Consider the following 11,776-nt stretch of genomic DNA (forward strand, 5'->3'; position numbering starts at 1 on the left):
TGCAAGGTACTTCTTTGATGCCATTCAGGAACACGGTGGTATGTATATTTGATGTCTTACAATAGTTATGATTGGAGAGAGCTTCTCATATTTATAAACAATATTATTATTATTATTATTAAAAATATTACTTTTATTTATTATAGGTTGCCCACGATTTATAAGAGCAGACCGAGGAAAGGAAAATCTCCTTGTTGGACAGATGCAAGTGGCATTTCACTTCCGAGAGGCTAGTGATCAAGGACGAGACTCCTTCAGAGTGGGCACATCAGTACATAATCAGGTATGTGAGCATAAAATGCAAATAGAAGATTTTTTTTTTTTTTTTTTTTGTAACAAGAAATAACATTATTTTGTTTTATTAGCGAGCTGAATGCTTCAACAGTATGCTGAAGAAAACATGGATCAAAAAATGGCAGGTGATATTTGAGGTGAACTTTTAACTGGAACTGTCAAATGCTTATTGATGCTAATTAAAACATTTTTGTAATTTTTTTAAGTTTATAAAAATGTGCATTTTTAGGCCATGATGGAGTCTGGCATGCTCGATTTGGACAATCCTGTTCACATGTAAGTTAAATTTGTTGTCATCCCTCATGTTTCTGCTTACATTTAATGAAAAAATAAATACATGCTGCTAACTTATAGAAATTGCCTGCAATATACACACCTTCCCCTTCTTGAGAGAGAGCTGAACATGGAACAAAGACTCTGGAACACTCATGATATTCGCAAGCAACGGAATGTTCCAGGTCCATTTGGGAAACCAGACCTTCTTTTCAACTCCCCACCTGAAGGTATGCTTTTTATCTAAATTAAAATGGTTGAGAAAAGCAGTACCCAACTTGAAAAAGGAATTTGTATCTACCTGCAGGCTTTGCTGATATGCTCTGCAAAATAGATGATGACCTCCTACAGTATGCAGAACAGCTCATTTGTGATGTTGAGGAGCCTTTGTTGGTGGCAAACGAAGCATTCAGAAGAATTACTGAGGTAATTCTTCAGGATACCAACTTCCCATCATCACCAGATGGGTCATTTGCAGCTTACCTCATGCTGGTCGAGAAATTCACCACAGTCCTTGATTCAAGAGGCATTTCCATTCCATCCACATTTGCGGAGGCTAATGAAATATACCAGCTACTGGCCAATGAGTCATGGACTTTGTAACTGCTTATCAAACAAAATCTAAATATAGATGCCAAATGAATAAAAGAAATGCTACAAAGATGCAACACCTTTAATGATGTGAACATGAATTCCAACAAATAGTTAAACATTCATTTTAAGTTAGTTTTTTTTTTTTTTTTTTTGTTTATCTGACAGTCAAGTCAAGTGACCTTTTTTTTGGAATTGCATAACAGTTGTACATTTGTTTTATATTGGTGTTTCACATTGGAACAATATCCATTAAACTGACATGAACATAACATGGAATTTTGTGTTAAGTTTTGTACATTGTCCTGCACTCACTACCTATAGTAATGAGCAAGTAATGTATTGCCGTTTCACATCAGAACAGTATCGATTAAACTTACATCACGGACATACCATGAAATTTTGTTAAGTTTTGTACATTATCCTGCACTCACTGCCTAAAATAAGTAAAGTATGTCAATGTTATTAGTATGTTCGGTTCAAACCACAAACAACAGTGTTAAAGAAAGAAGGGTTGTGACTAGAAATGTTAACATTTTACCAACAGTAGTATTTGTAGTACAAACTGAAAAAGAAATGTTACATTGTCCATGTAACTGAGGAAAGGTCCAACCGATGTCAGGTTTTGTATTTTACATTTACCATTCGTAACCGTAACGGCTCTTGAAATCTAGCCCCTCCAATGTTTTAATGGAAAGCACCACCGAGGAAGCTTCAGGCCTGGCTGCTGCATCATAGAGCAACATTTGATCAATAAACCTGTACTTGTCATTTAGGTGTTGCAAAGCATGTGGTGGCACCTTTGTGGCCATTAGACCGCACAGCTGTCTTTGGTTTTTGACTGTCCATGGTGCTGTTTTGGTGAAAATCTCTAGGTAAGTTGCTCCTAAGGACCAAATGTCAGAGCTTCTAGAAGCCTGTTCGAACTCAACAAGGCATTCTGGGGCCATATACAGAAAGGTCCCACCCATTGGCCCTATTCTTCCTCCAGTGAGTCTGCTTCCTTGTCGCAGTACAACTGTGTCTCTAATGTTGGCAAGCCCCCAGTCTGTGAGTACAGCCTTTTTGGAGAACTGGTCAATCTGTTAAGAGTAACAAAATAGTTTTTAAAACATTAAAATTATATAGTTTCTTCATATTTTTAAAGCCAATATCCTCATTTTAAGCTTACTATTAATTTTGGTTAGTATTAGGAAAAACTAAAATATTATATAAATGTATATCTTACCAAAACATTGGCTGGCTTTAAATCTTGATGGATTACATTTTTTGAATGGATGTACTCAATGGCCATTGAGATGTCCAGGGCAACAAAATAATTGTCATCTCCTTCAAACTAACAAAAAATAAAATACAAACTGGAATCACAAACTTATGAAAGGGTTGTACATTTCACCAAAGAGATACACAAACAAAACAGCAGAACCTTCACAAAAATTGACCATAAATTCAAACTACCACATACACAGTAAGAGACAAGTTTGCTAAGGTTATGTTGTCTCCTTTGATTTGCTTTACATGTGTTATTGTTTTTCAATTAAGAAAAGGTTGTCATTGCCTGATCAGAGCCAACAAAGTTATTTAGAAATAATAGTGGATTACTGATGTGTGCATTATAAAAGGTTTCAAAGATAACTTTTTCAGCCTGGTTTAATAGACAGGGCTTAGATTAAACTTAATTGAACTAAGGCCTAATTGTGGCTAAATTTAAGTAAGGACATTTAAGTAGCTTTTTTAAACATGCTTTAAGAAAAAAAAAACATTACTGGTGTGCATCTTGAGACAAAACAATGGCACTGACATTATACTAAGATATGTCAGTGTAAGTTGCTTTCAGTTAAAACAGCTCAAACATGCATTTTAGTCTAGGACTAGTTTAAGCCTGGTCTGCGAAACCAACAATTTTTCACAAATGTTACATGAAAGTGATTTTTTTTTACCTTAACACAAGAATGTTCATTGTGTAGTGCATCATCCAGGGTTGCACCATGTATATACTCATTTGCCAGGAGGAACGCATTGTCCGTACGGGCTGCAGCCATCAGTCGGACAATATTGGGATGGCTCAGTCGCCTATTAAGCACAATGAAGTGTATCAGGCATTTAGTAAATTATTAAAATCCTATGCACAGCCAAACCGTTACAGATGACAACAATATAACTAACACAGTAAAAATGCATTATTTGGTATTCCCAACTTTTCCATTCTTCCCAACTGTTAAAACTGATATAAGATTCAAATTAAAAATTCATATTTAATTAATGATGAGAATCTTACAGTGAGACAAGAATCTCATGCTGGATGTCTTGGTCTGGAAGTCCTGCTGTGCCATACAGAATCTTTTTTATGGCAGCTGGGGTGCCCTGAAAATAACCTCTATATACTTTACCAAATGCACCTTCCCCCAACAGGCTCTCTTCATTGTAATTGATTAGGGACTCGTCCAAATATGGCAGCCGCGGAAAATATACTATGTAATAAAGATTTAAAAAAAAAAAAATTATATATATATATATATATATATATAAAAATTTTATGCATTTAACATTAAATAATCTATCCACTATAAACAAACAAAATAAACAAACAAAAAAAATACTGCAAACTTATAGGTTTTGATTGGCAATATAACTTACGTGACGGTAATACGGTGACAACATTGGATGACACATAAAACACTTGATTTTGGGGACAACCGACTTCATCTACAGATTCTATGCCTTCGTTCATGGGATTCTCTGCAAGAATTTCTGGAGGTGTGTAACCACTTGCATTTTGCTCTGAAAAATCAATCAAATCCCATTAAAATGAACATCATGCCATGATTTACTCATTTACTCTTTTCTTATTTCCACTTGATGCACAAAACAGAAAAAAGTATCAATATTTATATAATTTTCTACACAACGACAGTTCATTCTGACCACAGATGTCAAGCTCCAGAAACCACAAAAACTAGCCATTTAATATACATTTAAAATTATGCAATATATTTAAAGTATTTTGGGGACAGTTGCACCAGTTGTGTGAAATTTAAAACTATTTGTGGTGTAAACAGGCATTAGGTTCTTTGCACTACTAAATATTCGATAGTGGCAACACTAACCAAATGAAATGCATGATATATGCATATAACAGAAATGCATGATGTGTCCAAATTACTGTACTGTTTACAAATTTAAAAACATTCTGAATCTTAAAAACAAAGTGTAACTAAATTAAATACATCATTAAGGAAAGACATTTAGTGTAATATTATAGTTTTGTATGAGTAATACACCAATTTTCTTTGTTCTTGATAATCTTGACATTTTTGGGAGCTCTGTTCAAAAGGCATATTGATATTGTTGATTAATTTTGTGTTGTATCCAAATAAGGACCTGTTTGAATATTCTAAATGCAAAAAAGCAATTGATTGAGATTCCATTCCACACTATCACATGGCTTTGGAAGACTTGAAATCTAGTGCACAACACATGGAAAACTTTTGTGGTCTTTTTTTGGAGCTGGACAGTAATCGTCACCATAAGCTGTAATTTACATCAAATTTAAATTTGGGGTGAACTACCCCTTTAAGAATATATCAGCGCTAATGAATCTCACTGTATCCAATTCTGAATTTGAATCAGGACTTCAGGATGTTTCTCTGCTTCTAAATGAATGCATGAATGAATGTATGAATGTATTTAAGTATGTATGTATGTTATCTTTCTGAACCTGGAACTGGATCAGCGCTTTCTGATATCCCAGCACGTTGACCTGAACCTAAGCTCCTCACTACACTTTGGTCTGTAGGTCTTCCTAAATATCTGGATCTCTTTGGTTGGAAATCCTACAAACAACCATCAAGATTATCAGTCTTGTCTAAACATCCAAATATTGAACAGTAATTTTTCAGTAAGACTTTATTTACAAATATAAATTAGTAAACTTAAGTTACCAAAGATGAGTCCACTTCACTTTCTTCAATTCCTTGGAAAAGAAGGGAGCAATACACAAATAAATGAAACGCATACTAAACAATAGAATTAAATGAACAACTATCATGAATTATAAAACATACATGGGATTTAAAATGTGTCATCAAAACTTATGGTACAGTACATACCTGATATTGAGCTGGTTTCATCAATGCAAATGACATCTGTAGATACAACATGCAATTGGTACTGTATTAAGACAATTTGTACTTGTATTAAGACAAGAGCAAATTTACATATAATTTCAACATTGTGATACCCATTTCTCTACGTCCAATGTAAAATGTTCGCTTCCAGAGGGTCGGGATCTCTGCCACAGATCCAAATTCCTGGTGGAACTGTTCCTTCGTCCATCTTGTCCCATCTGCCTGGCAGAGGGTAAACACACTCCCTCTCTCTCTTTGTCTGACCAAAATGCCTCCTGGCCAAGTTTTAGGAGTTCATCATACCCCTCAGTGCCTGTGACAATCATCCGTGGTGGTGCCTCTTCAAGGATTATTTTTTGATATCTGCCTGGTTTTTTTGCAGTTCTTGGTTTCCACTCCATGGGAGTCATTTTTATCTTGTAACACAAGAGAAATAATAGGTTGGTTTAAGTGTTGACATTCCTTTAATTTTCCCAGAAACATTTTATATACAAATCATAATGGCTAACTAGATAGTAAAATGTAACAAGACAAACTTTGATGTTGGCTTGAGAAAGTTAAAAGTAGTTTTGACAGCATTAAGTTGGATGATTTTAAGTTTGAAATAGTTTTAGGTATGAAATAGTTTTAAGTTTCTTACATTAAAAAGCTAAAATTTTGGATGGATGGATAGACCTGAATTTGGTGCTTCTAGCTTGAAAGCCCTAGGGAAAGTAGTCAGACATTTTGGTCTCAGAAGAAGTTGTTTAAATAGCATTTCAGTAATTTGGCATTTTTCAAGCCAATTTAATAATAATAAAAAACTTAAGTAGTAGATCAGTAAGTTGGCTCTTTAAGGCTGACTCAAAGTGGGGTAAGCCATATTTTATTAACGCTGTTGGATATTTGAAATCAACCCAAACCCACCACTCTCTTCATTGGTCAGCCTCCAAATCTCACCCTTCAATTCTAACCACCCTGCTCCAAGTCGATCTTGGACCTCAGTCGCTGCTGGCATGTGGTTGAGTGCACTAACAATGACACTAAACACCTCATTCTCTAGTGGTCGTCAGTTTGCAGTGGTTTACCTTCACAACTATCACTAGCTGGCCACTGTTTCACATGCAATGCAAGAGTGGATGTCTGTTCATCACAGCTGATGTGCAAAAAAATAATGCTTCACGGAAAATAAACGAATAACGATAAATGAATGATGCACGTGTGAAGCAAAATCAAAGCAGCTTCCGTGTCTGTTCTCAGGCCTTCACGCTTAGCTCTCTCCAGCGCTGGAAAGCTTTTCTAATACTAACGTGGGTCCTAAAGCGCTTGCCCCATCAGAAACCTTCATTCCAATGTTATTCTTTTGAGCTCTCTTGTATTGTGGCTCATCTCTGTTTCTGCCGTCTTTCTTTAAATCTCTCTCTTGCTCGTTCTGTCTCCTCAACGTCACAGACCTGCCAACCTTGGAAAATGTTTTCGAGTACAAGTTTTTTTTTTTTTTTTTTTTTTTCGGGGGGGGGGGGTCATGTATTTTTTAACATTTTTGAGAATACAATACACAAAGCACACACACACACCCATCTTTGTTAATCTAATTTTGACTGTTAAAGGTTTTTTTTTTAAATTTCACTCCACCTGCTCAAAAGCATTTCTTAAATTCATGATTAATATTGCATTGCATAATATGTGCTTATACAAACTGACAACCACAAGTGAATCGCATTCATATATTTAATATGGACTAAACATTTTGTTTGCAATTTCAAGTAGGCTGTATTTACATACAACTAACCTGACAGTTGAGTCTTTTATACAGGTTTTGTAATGAAAACTAGTCTAAAATTAAGAAACCCTTAGAAAACAGTAAACATTGAGTTTACATGTGATTCATTTCAAATACTTAATTTATTATTACAATATCCAAATTTGATACTAAATCACAAAGAAAAAAAGGCGTTCTATTTGTAACGTGCTGTCTTTGAATTATAAACAAGACAAACATTCACTGAATAAAGGTTTGCCAATACAAACATATTTATAGAAAACAATTGACAATTAATAGAAAGGACCAATAAGAGCAAAACGCATCCAGTATTCAAGAATAGGCTATCAACAAGTTAGTCATATAACGAGGGCGGGGTTGTGTTAAACATTACCGAATCTTAAAAAAAAAAATGGATGTATAAATTAAAAAAGTTTTCTGACAAAAAAAAAACAAAACAAGCAAGAACAAATTTTAAACCAATTTTCATTTTACATTGATCTTCCCTCTCTGTGTGCGCGCGCGTTTGTTTATGAAAGAGAGCTTGTGCAGCACTGAGACGGTACTTTTAAATGCATAAGTAACTAATGTGCTAGTTTTCATACAAAATAATTAGGCTATGTAACATAATTAGGTACTTTATTGATAATAATAATTAGTGTCTTTTTATTGATAGGCCATACGCATTTGTCAATCATCCCCGCTTGCTATTTGGGGAAATGAACCCAGCGCTATGATTGGTCGAACTCTTTTGCGGGATTTGAGTACTACGCGTGCACAGAGGAGTCACTGGGTTTTTGCGTAATATAGAGTGACAAATCGTACCAGCGTACTTTGAGGTCAAAATGCGTACCCGCTATACAAAATGCGTACATGTTGGCAGGTCTGGCATCATACGCCCCAATGCTGATTGGTTACCATTTGTTGTTGGTGCTGGCTCGACTAACTTCCAAACAGTGTTTTTGAAATATGGCTTACCCCACCTTTAATAATTGCAGCTACTAACCTTTAAAAGGGGTTTTCCTTTTTGACGAAGGGGAAACTGGCATTTCTTCACCTGTGGTTTCATTAACTGTTTTGCTTTGGTAAAAATATGTGCTGCATCTGTAATACATACATAAGATTTCTATTAAACTATCATTTTGAAATGAAAGAATTGACAACCAAGCAAACAAACAACTTGTTATAATGACAGTTGAATTTACTTTCCTTGGTAAATATTAGCAAACTAGGGTATGGAAAAATTTGTTTATCCTCTTGGTCTTTAAATCAAAATTTTCACAAAATATGTAACCATTACTCTTAATTATATATACATGTAAAATACAAATAATTGTATATATTGGACTGTACTGATATATATATATATATATATATATATACAGTACAGTCCAAAAGTTTGGAACCACTAAGATTTTTAATGTTTTTAAAAGAAGTTTCGTCTGCTCACCAAGGCTACATTTATTTAATTAAAAATACAGTGAAAAACAGTAATATTGTGAAATATTATTACAATTTAAAATAACTGTGAACTATTTAAATATATTTGACAAAGTAATTTATTCCTGTGATGCAAAGCTGAATTTTCAGCATCATTACTCCAGTCTTCAGTGTCACATGATCCTTCAGAAATCATTCTAATATGCTGATTTGCTGCTCAATAAACATTTATGATTATTTTCAATGTTGAAAACAGTTGTGTACTTTTTTTTTTTTTCAGGATTCCTTGATGAATAGAAAGTTCAAAAGAACAGCATTTATCTGAAATACAAAGCTTCTGTAGCATTATACACTACCGTTCAAAAGTTTGGGGTCAGTAAGAATTTTTATTTTTATTTTTTTTAAAGAAATTAAAGAAATTAATACTTTTATTCAGCAAGGATGCATTAAATCAATCAAAAGTGGCAGTAAAGACATTTATAATGTTACAAAAGATTAGATTTCAGATAAACACTGTTCTTTTGAACTTTCTATTCATCAAATAATCCTGAAAAAAAATATTGTGCACAAATATTTTGTACAATTGTACACATTAAATGTTTCTTGAGCAGCAGATCAGCATATTAGAATGATTTCTGAAGGATCATGTGACACTGAAGACTGGAGTAATGATGCTGAAAATTCAGCTTTGATCACAGGAATAAATTACTTTGTGAAATATATTCAAATAGAAAACAGTTATTTTAAATTGTAATAATATTTCACAATATTACTGTTTTTACTGTATTTTTAATTAAATAAATGTAGCCTTGGTGAGCAGACGAAACTTCTTTTAAAAACATTAAACATCTTAGTGGTTCCAAACTTTTGAGCTGTACTGTATATATATATTTATATACACACACAATTATTTATGTGTGTATTTTTATTTATTTGTTACTCAAATATATGTGACCCTTCCTTTAAAACTTTGTGCAATCCCCTTTTGACAAAATAACAGCTCTGAATTTTCTGAAGAATGCATGACAATATATCTGCGACTATTACTCCATTGTTCAGATTCAGAGGTCTATGCCATTGGACTCTCTTTGTTAAGTTTAGATCAGAATAATGAAAAGACAAACCAATTTGCTCATATATACCAAGGGTGACAATATTTCTGTAAGACGCTATACATTTTTCGTCTTCTTACCCATAAACGCCTTCTGATTTTTGACTTCTTTTGTTTCTAGAATGTTAAAGAGAAAAGCAAAGTATGTAGGCTAGATAGAAGAAAAGTAATTAAATAAATATAAGTTTTCCTATATGTAAAGATAAAAACAGTATACCTGATGTTCCTTCCTCCGCAGTATGCTCATCTCCACTTAATAAATGCTTCACTCTGGCATCAAAGCCTTTTTGAGTAAGCTCATCTACAAATAAGGCAAAGTACAAGTGAATATAACTTGCGTAAGTTTCCATGCACGTGCAGTGATACTCTATGTAATATATAACTACAACATTATTCAATTATACAATAAAAAGCCCATTACATACCATTATCCAGCTGTTGCCTCAGCCTGTCATACGCCTTGAACTTCATATTTCTATTCTTAAAAAAGTTATACAATATCACGTTAGCATATTACTACTGATGGAAATGGCATTAACTGAGTGGACTGAAGTTTGGGGGGAGGGGAAGTGGTACTCTCAATTATATTTCAGATGTATTTAAATATAAAAACTTACATTATCTATAATATAGAATATATAAAACAATTAACTTATTTCCGTCCGTCCCCATCATTTCCAGCCTTATTATTTGCTTTTGATTAGTGTAATGTTAGCTTATTATCTGTTTGTTTTTTTTGTTTCACATTTTAATCAAGCAATCCAATAGCGCGAACACGCTTTAACATCACAATAGTCTGCCGAGTGCAAGCTAAAGCTAGCTAACTAACTTTTTAAAAGTGCAAATAAAATTCACGAAATGTATGTTCTGTTCTGTATAAAACGTAATTAGTGTAGCATTTAATTAAAACAAATAAAATATATCATGTGGGCTTACCTCCTCTGCATCCATCTGTCCTTGTTCTTCTGTTCTGATCTGAACCGCGTGCATGTGACGTCACATGGGGCGGGGCAATGCGAAGCCCCACACTCCACCTGAGTCCGTTTCACCTGATGCCTGATGCCTTTTATTCTGAGTCCGTTTCGCCTGATGCCTTTTATTCTGAGTCCGTTTCGCCTGATGCCTTTTATTCTGAGTCCGTTTCGCCCGATGCCTTTTCGTCCAATGCCTAATAGTAGAAGACCTCACAGCTGACGTTGTTTTCCCTGAGACCTGAAGCCGTTCAGTCTGAGGCGCGATGCCGTTTCATCCAATGGCTGAAACGTTTTCGTTGTACGACTGAGGTCTAAGAATGTCCTAATATGAACACCGTACTGCTGAGTTACGCCTGTTTCACACTGCAAGCGTAAGCGGCGCGTGAGCAGCGCGTATTTTTTTCGGCGCCCATGTTAACCAACGGATGCATTCACACAGGCAGCAGGAGCAGCGCGTAAGCGTAAAGCAGGAGCGTCGCGTGAGCAGCAGTGAAGCGGAGGTTTCGGCGCCGAGTCTATTTTTGCTGCGCTGCTGACGCTCAATTAAAGTGAAAGCACACTTTTGATGGACAAAATAAATATAATTTCACACAAAAAGTGTTCAAAATGCACAGAATAAGCATGTCTAATGTGTTTTAACAAGAATTTGAGTATGACAGAAAAGAAAATTAAGAATCAAAAATAATTATACAAGATTTATCCATTTAAACTTGTTTTTAATGATTCAGTTTGGGTTAAAGTATGGTGTATTATAAAAAACTAAAGTAAGCTAGCCAGAAAATATGATATATAAACATTATTTTAGTTATTACACAGAGGCTGCAGCATACCCAAATCAAACCCGAGTTTGCTGGCTTTTTTCGCCGAGTTTGCCGTCTTGTAAACATGTGCACGCGGCAGATGATGTAAAACACAAAGCTTACCTCATTCGTGTGCAGCAATGTTGCTTATTTATTTATTTTTATTTATTTATGTATTTACGTTTATATGAGTATGTTGTACACCTCCCCATGTTAACAAACTTTCAAGACTATCAAGTTTATAAATGACCAACTTATAAAAACAAATTTATAGCTGTCTTTGTAAAGAAATGCTCACTTTATATGTAGCTTCGAGCCGCTGCTGTGACGCTGTACAAACGCTTGCAGTGTGAATACTCGCGCGTCTCTGCAGCTGCAGTGACGGTGTAGTTACGCTCACGCGCTGCTCACGCGACGCTCACGCT

At 34.7% G+C, this 11,776-nt stretch overlaps 3 protein-coding genes across 5 annotated transcripts; 1 reads left to right on the forward strand and 2 right to left on the reverse strand.

Annotated features, from left to right (window-relative positions):
• Positions 1-1,170, forward strand: LOC137022924 (uncharacterized). Its single transcript, XM_067389392.1, has 6 exons — positions 1-38; positions 147-283; positions 366-431; positions 524-570; positions 649-797; positions 875-1,170. Exons 2-6 carry the CDS (start codon positions 203-205, stop codon positions 1,168-1,170), a joined length of 639 nt encoding a protein of 212 aa, XP_067245493.1. The 5' UTR covers positions 1-38; positions 147-202.
• A 191-nt stretch (positions 1,171-1,361) lies between these two features.
• LOC137022797 (uncharacterized) lies at positions 1,362-5,530 on the reverse strand. Of its 3 annotated transcripts, XM_067389253.1 has the most exons (9): positions 5,399-5,530; positions 5,268-5,303; positions 5,100-5,131; positions 4,877-4,991; positions 3,796-3,939; positions 3,437-3,522; positions 3,099-3,231; positions 2,387-2,494; positions 1,362-2,240 (listed from the first exon to the last, which is right to left on the reverse strand). In XM_067389253.1, the coding sequence occupies exons 5-9, from the start codon at positions 3,862-3,864 to the stop codon at positions 1,797-1,799; spliced, it is 840 nt and encodes a 279-aa protein (XP_067245354.1). In that variant the 5' UTR covers positions 3,865-3,939; positions 4,877-4,991; positions 5,100-5,131; positions 5,268-5,303; positions 5,399-5,530; the 3' UTR covers positions 1,362-1,796. The 3 variants fall into 3 exon arrangements, with proteins under 3 accessions (XP_067245354.1, XP_067245352.1, XP_067245353.1); XM_067389251.1 differs by lacking the exon at positions 4,877-4,991; XM_067389252.1 differs by having other exon boundaries at positions 4,877-5,131.
• LOC137022925 (uncharacterized) lies at positions 5,384-11,685 on the reverse strand. Its single transcript, XM_067389393.1, has 6 exons — positions 10,514-11,685; positions 10,003-10,057; positions 9,795-9,878; positions 9,659-9,694; positions 8,033-8,130; positions 5,384-5,701 (listed from the first exon to the last, which is right to left on the reverse strand). The coding sequence occupies exons 1-6, from the start codon at positions 10,565-10,567 to the stop codon at positions 5,384-5,386; spliced, it is 645 nt and encodes a 214-aa protein (XP_067245494.1). The 5' UTR covers positions 10,568-11,685.
• Positions 11,686-11,776: the final 91 nt, after the last annotated feature.

The sequence above is a fragment of the Chanodichthys erythropterus genome, chromosome 7 (assembly GCF_024489055.1).
Source record: "Chanodichthys erythropterus isolate Z2021 chromosome 7, ASM2448905v1, whole genome shotgun sequence".
In the NCBI taxonomy this organism is placed as follows: Eukaryota; Metazoa; Chordata; class Actinopteri; order Cypriniformes; family Xenocyprididae; genus Chanodichthys; species Chanodichthys erythropterus.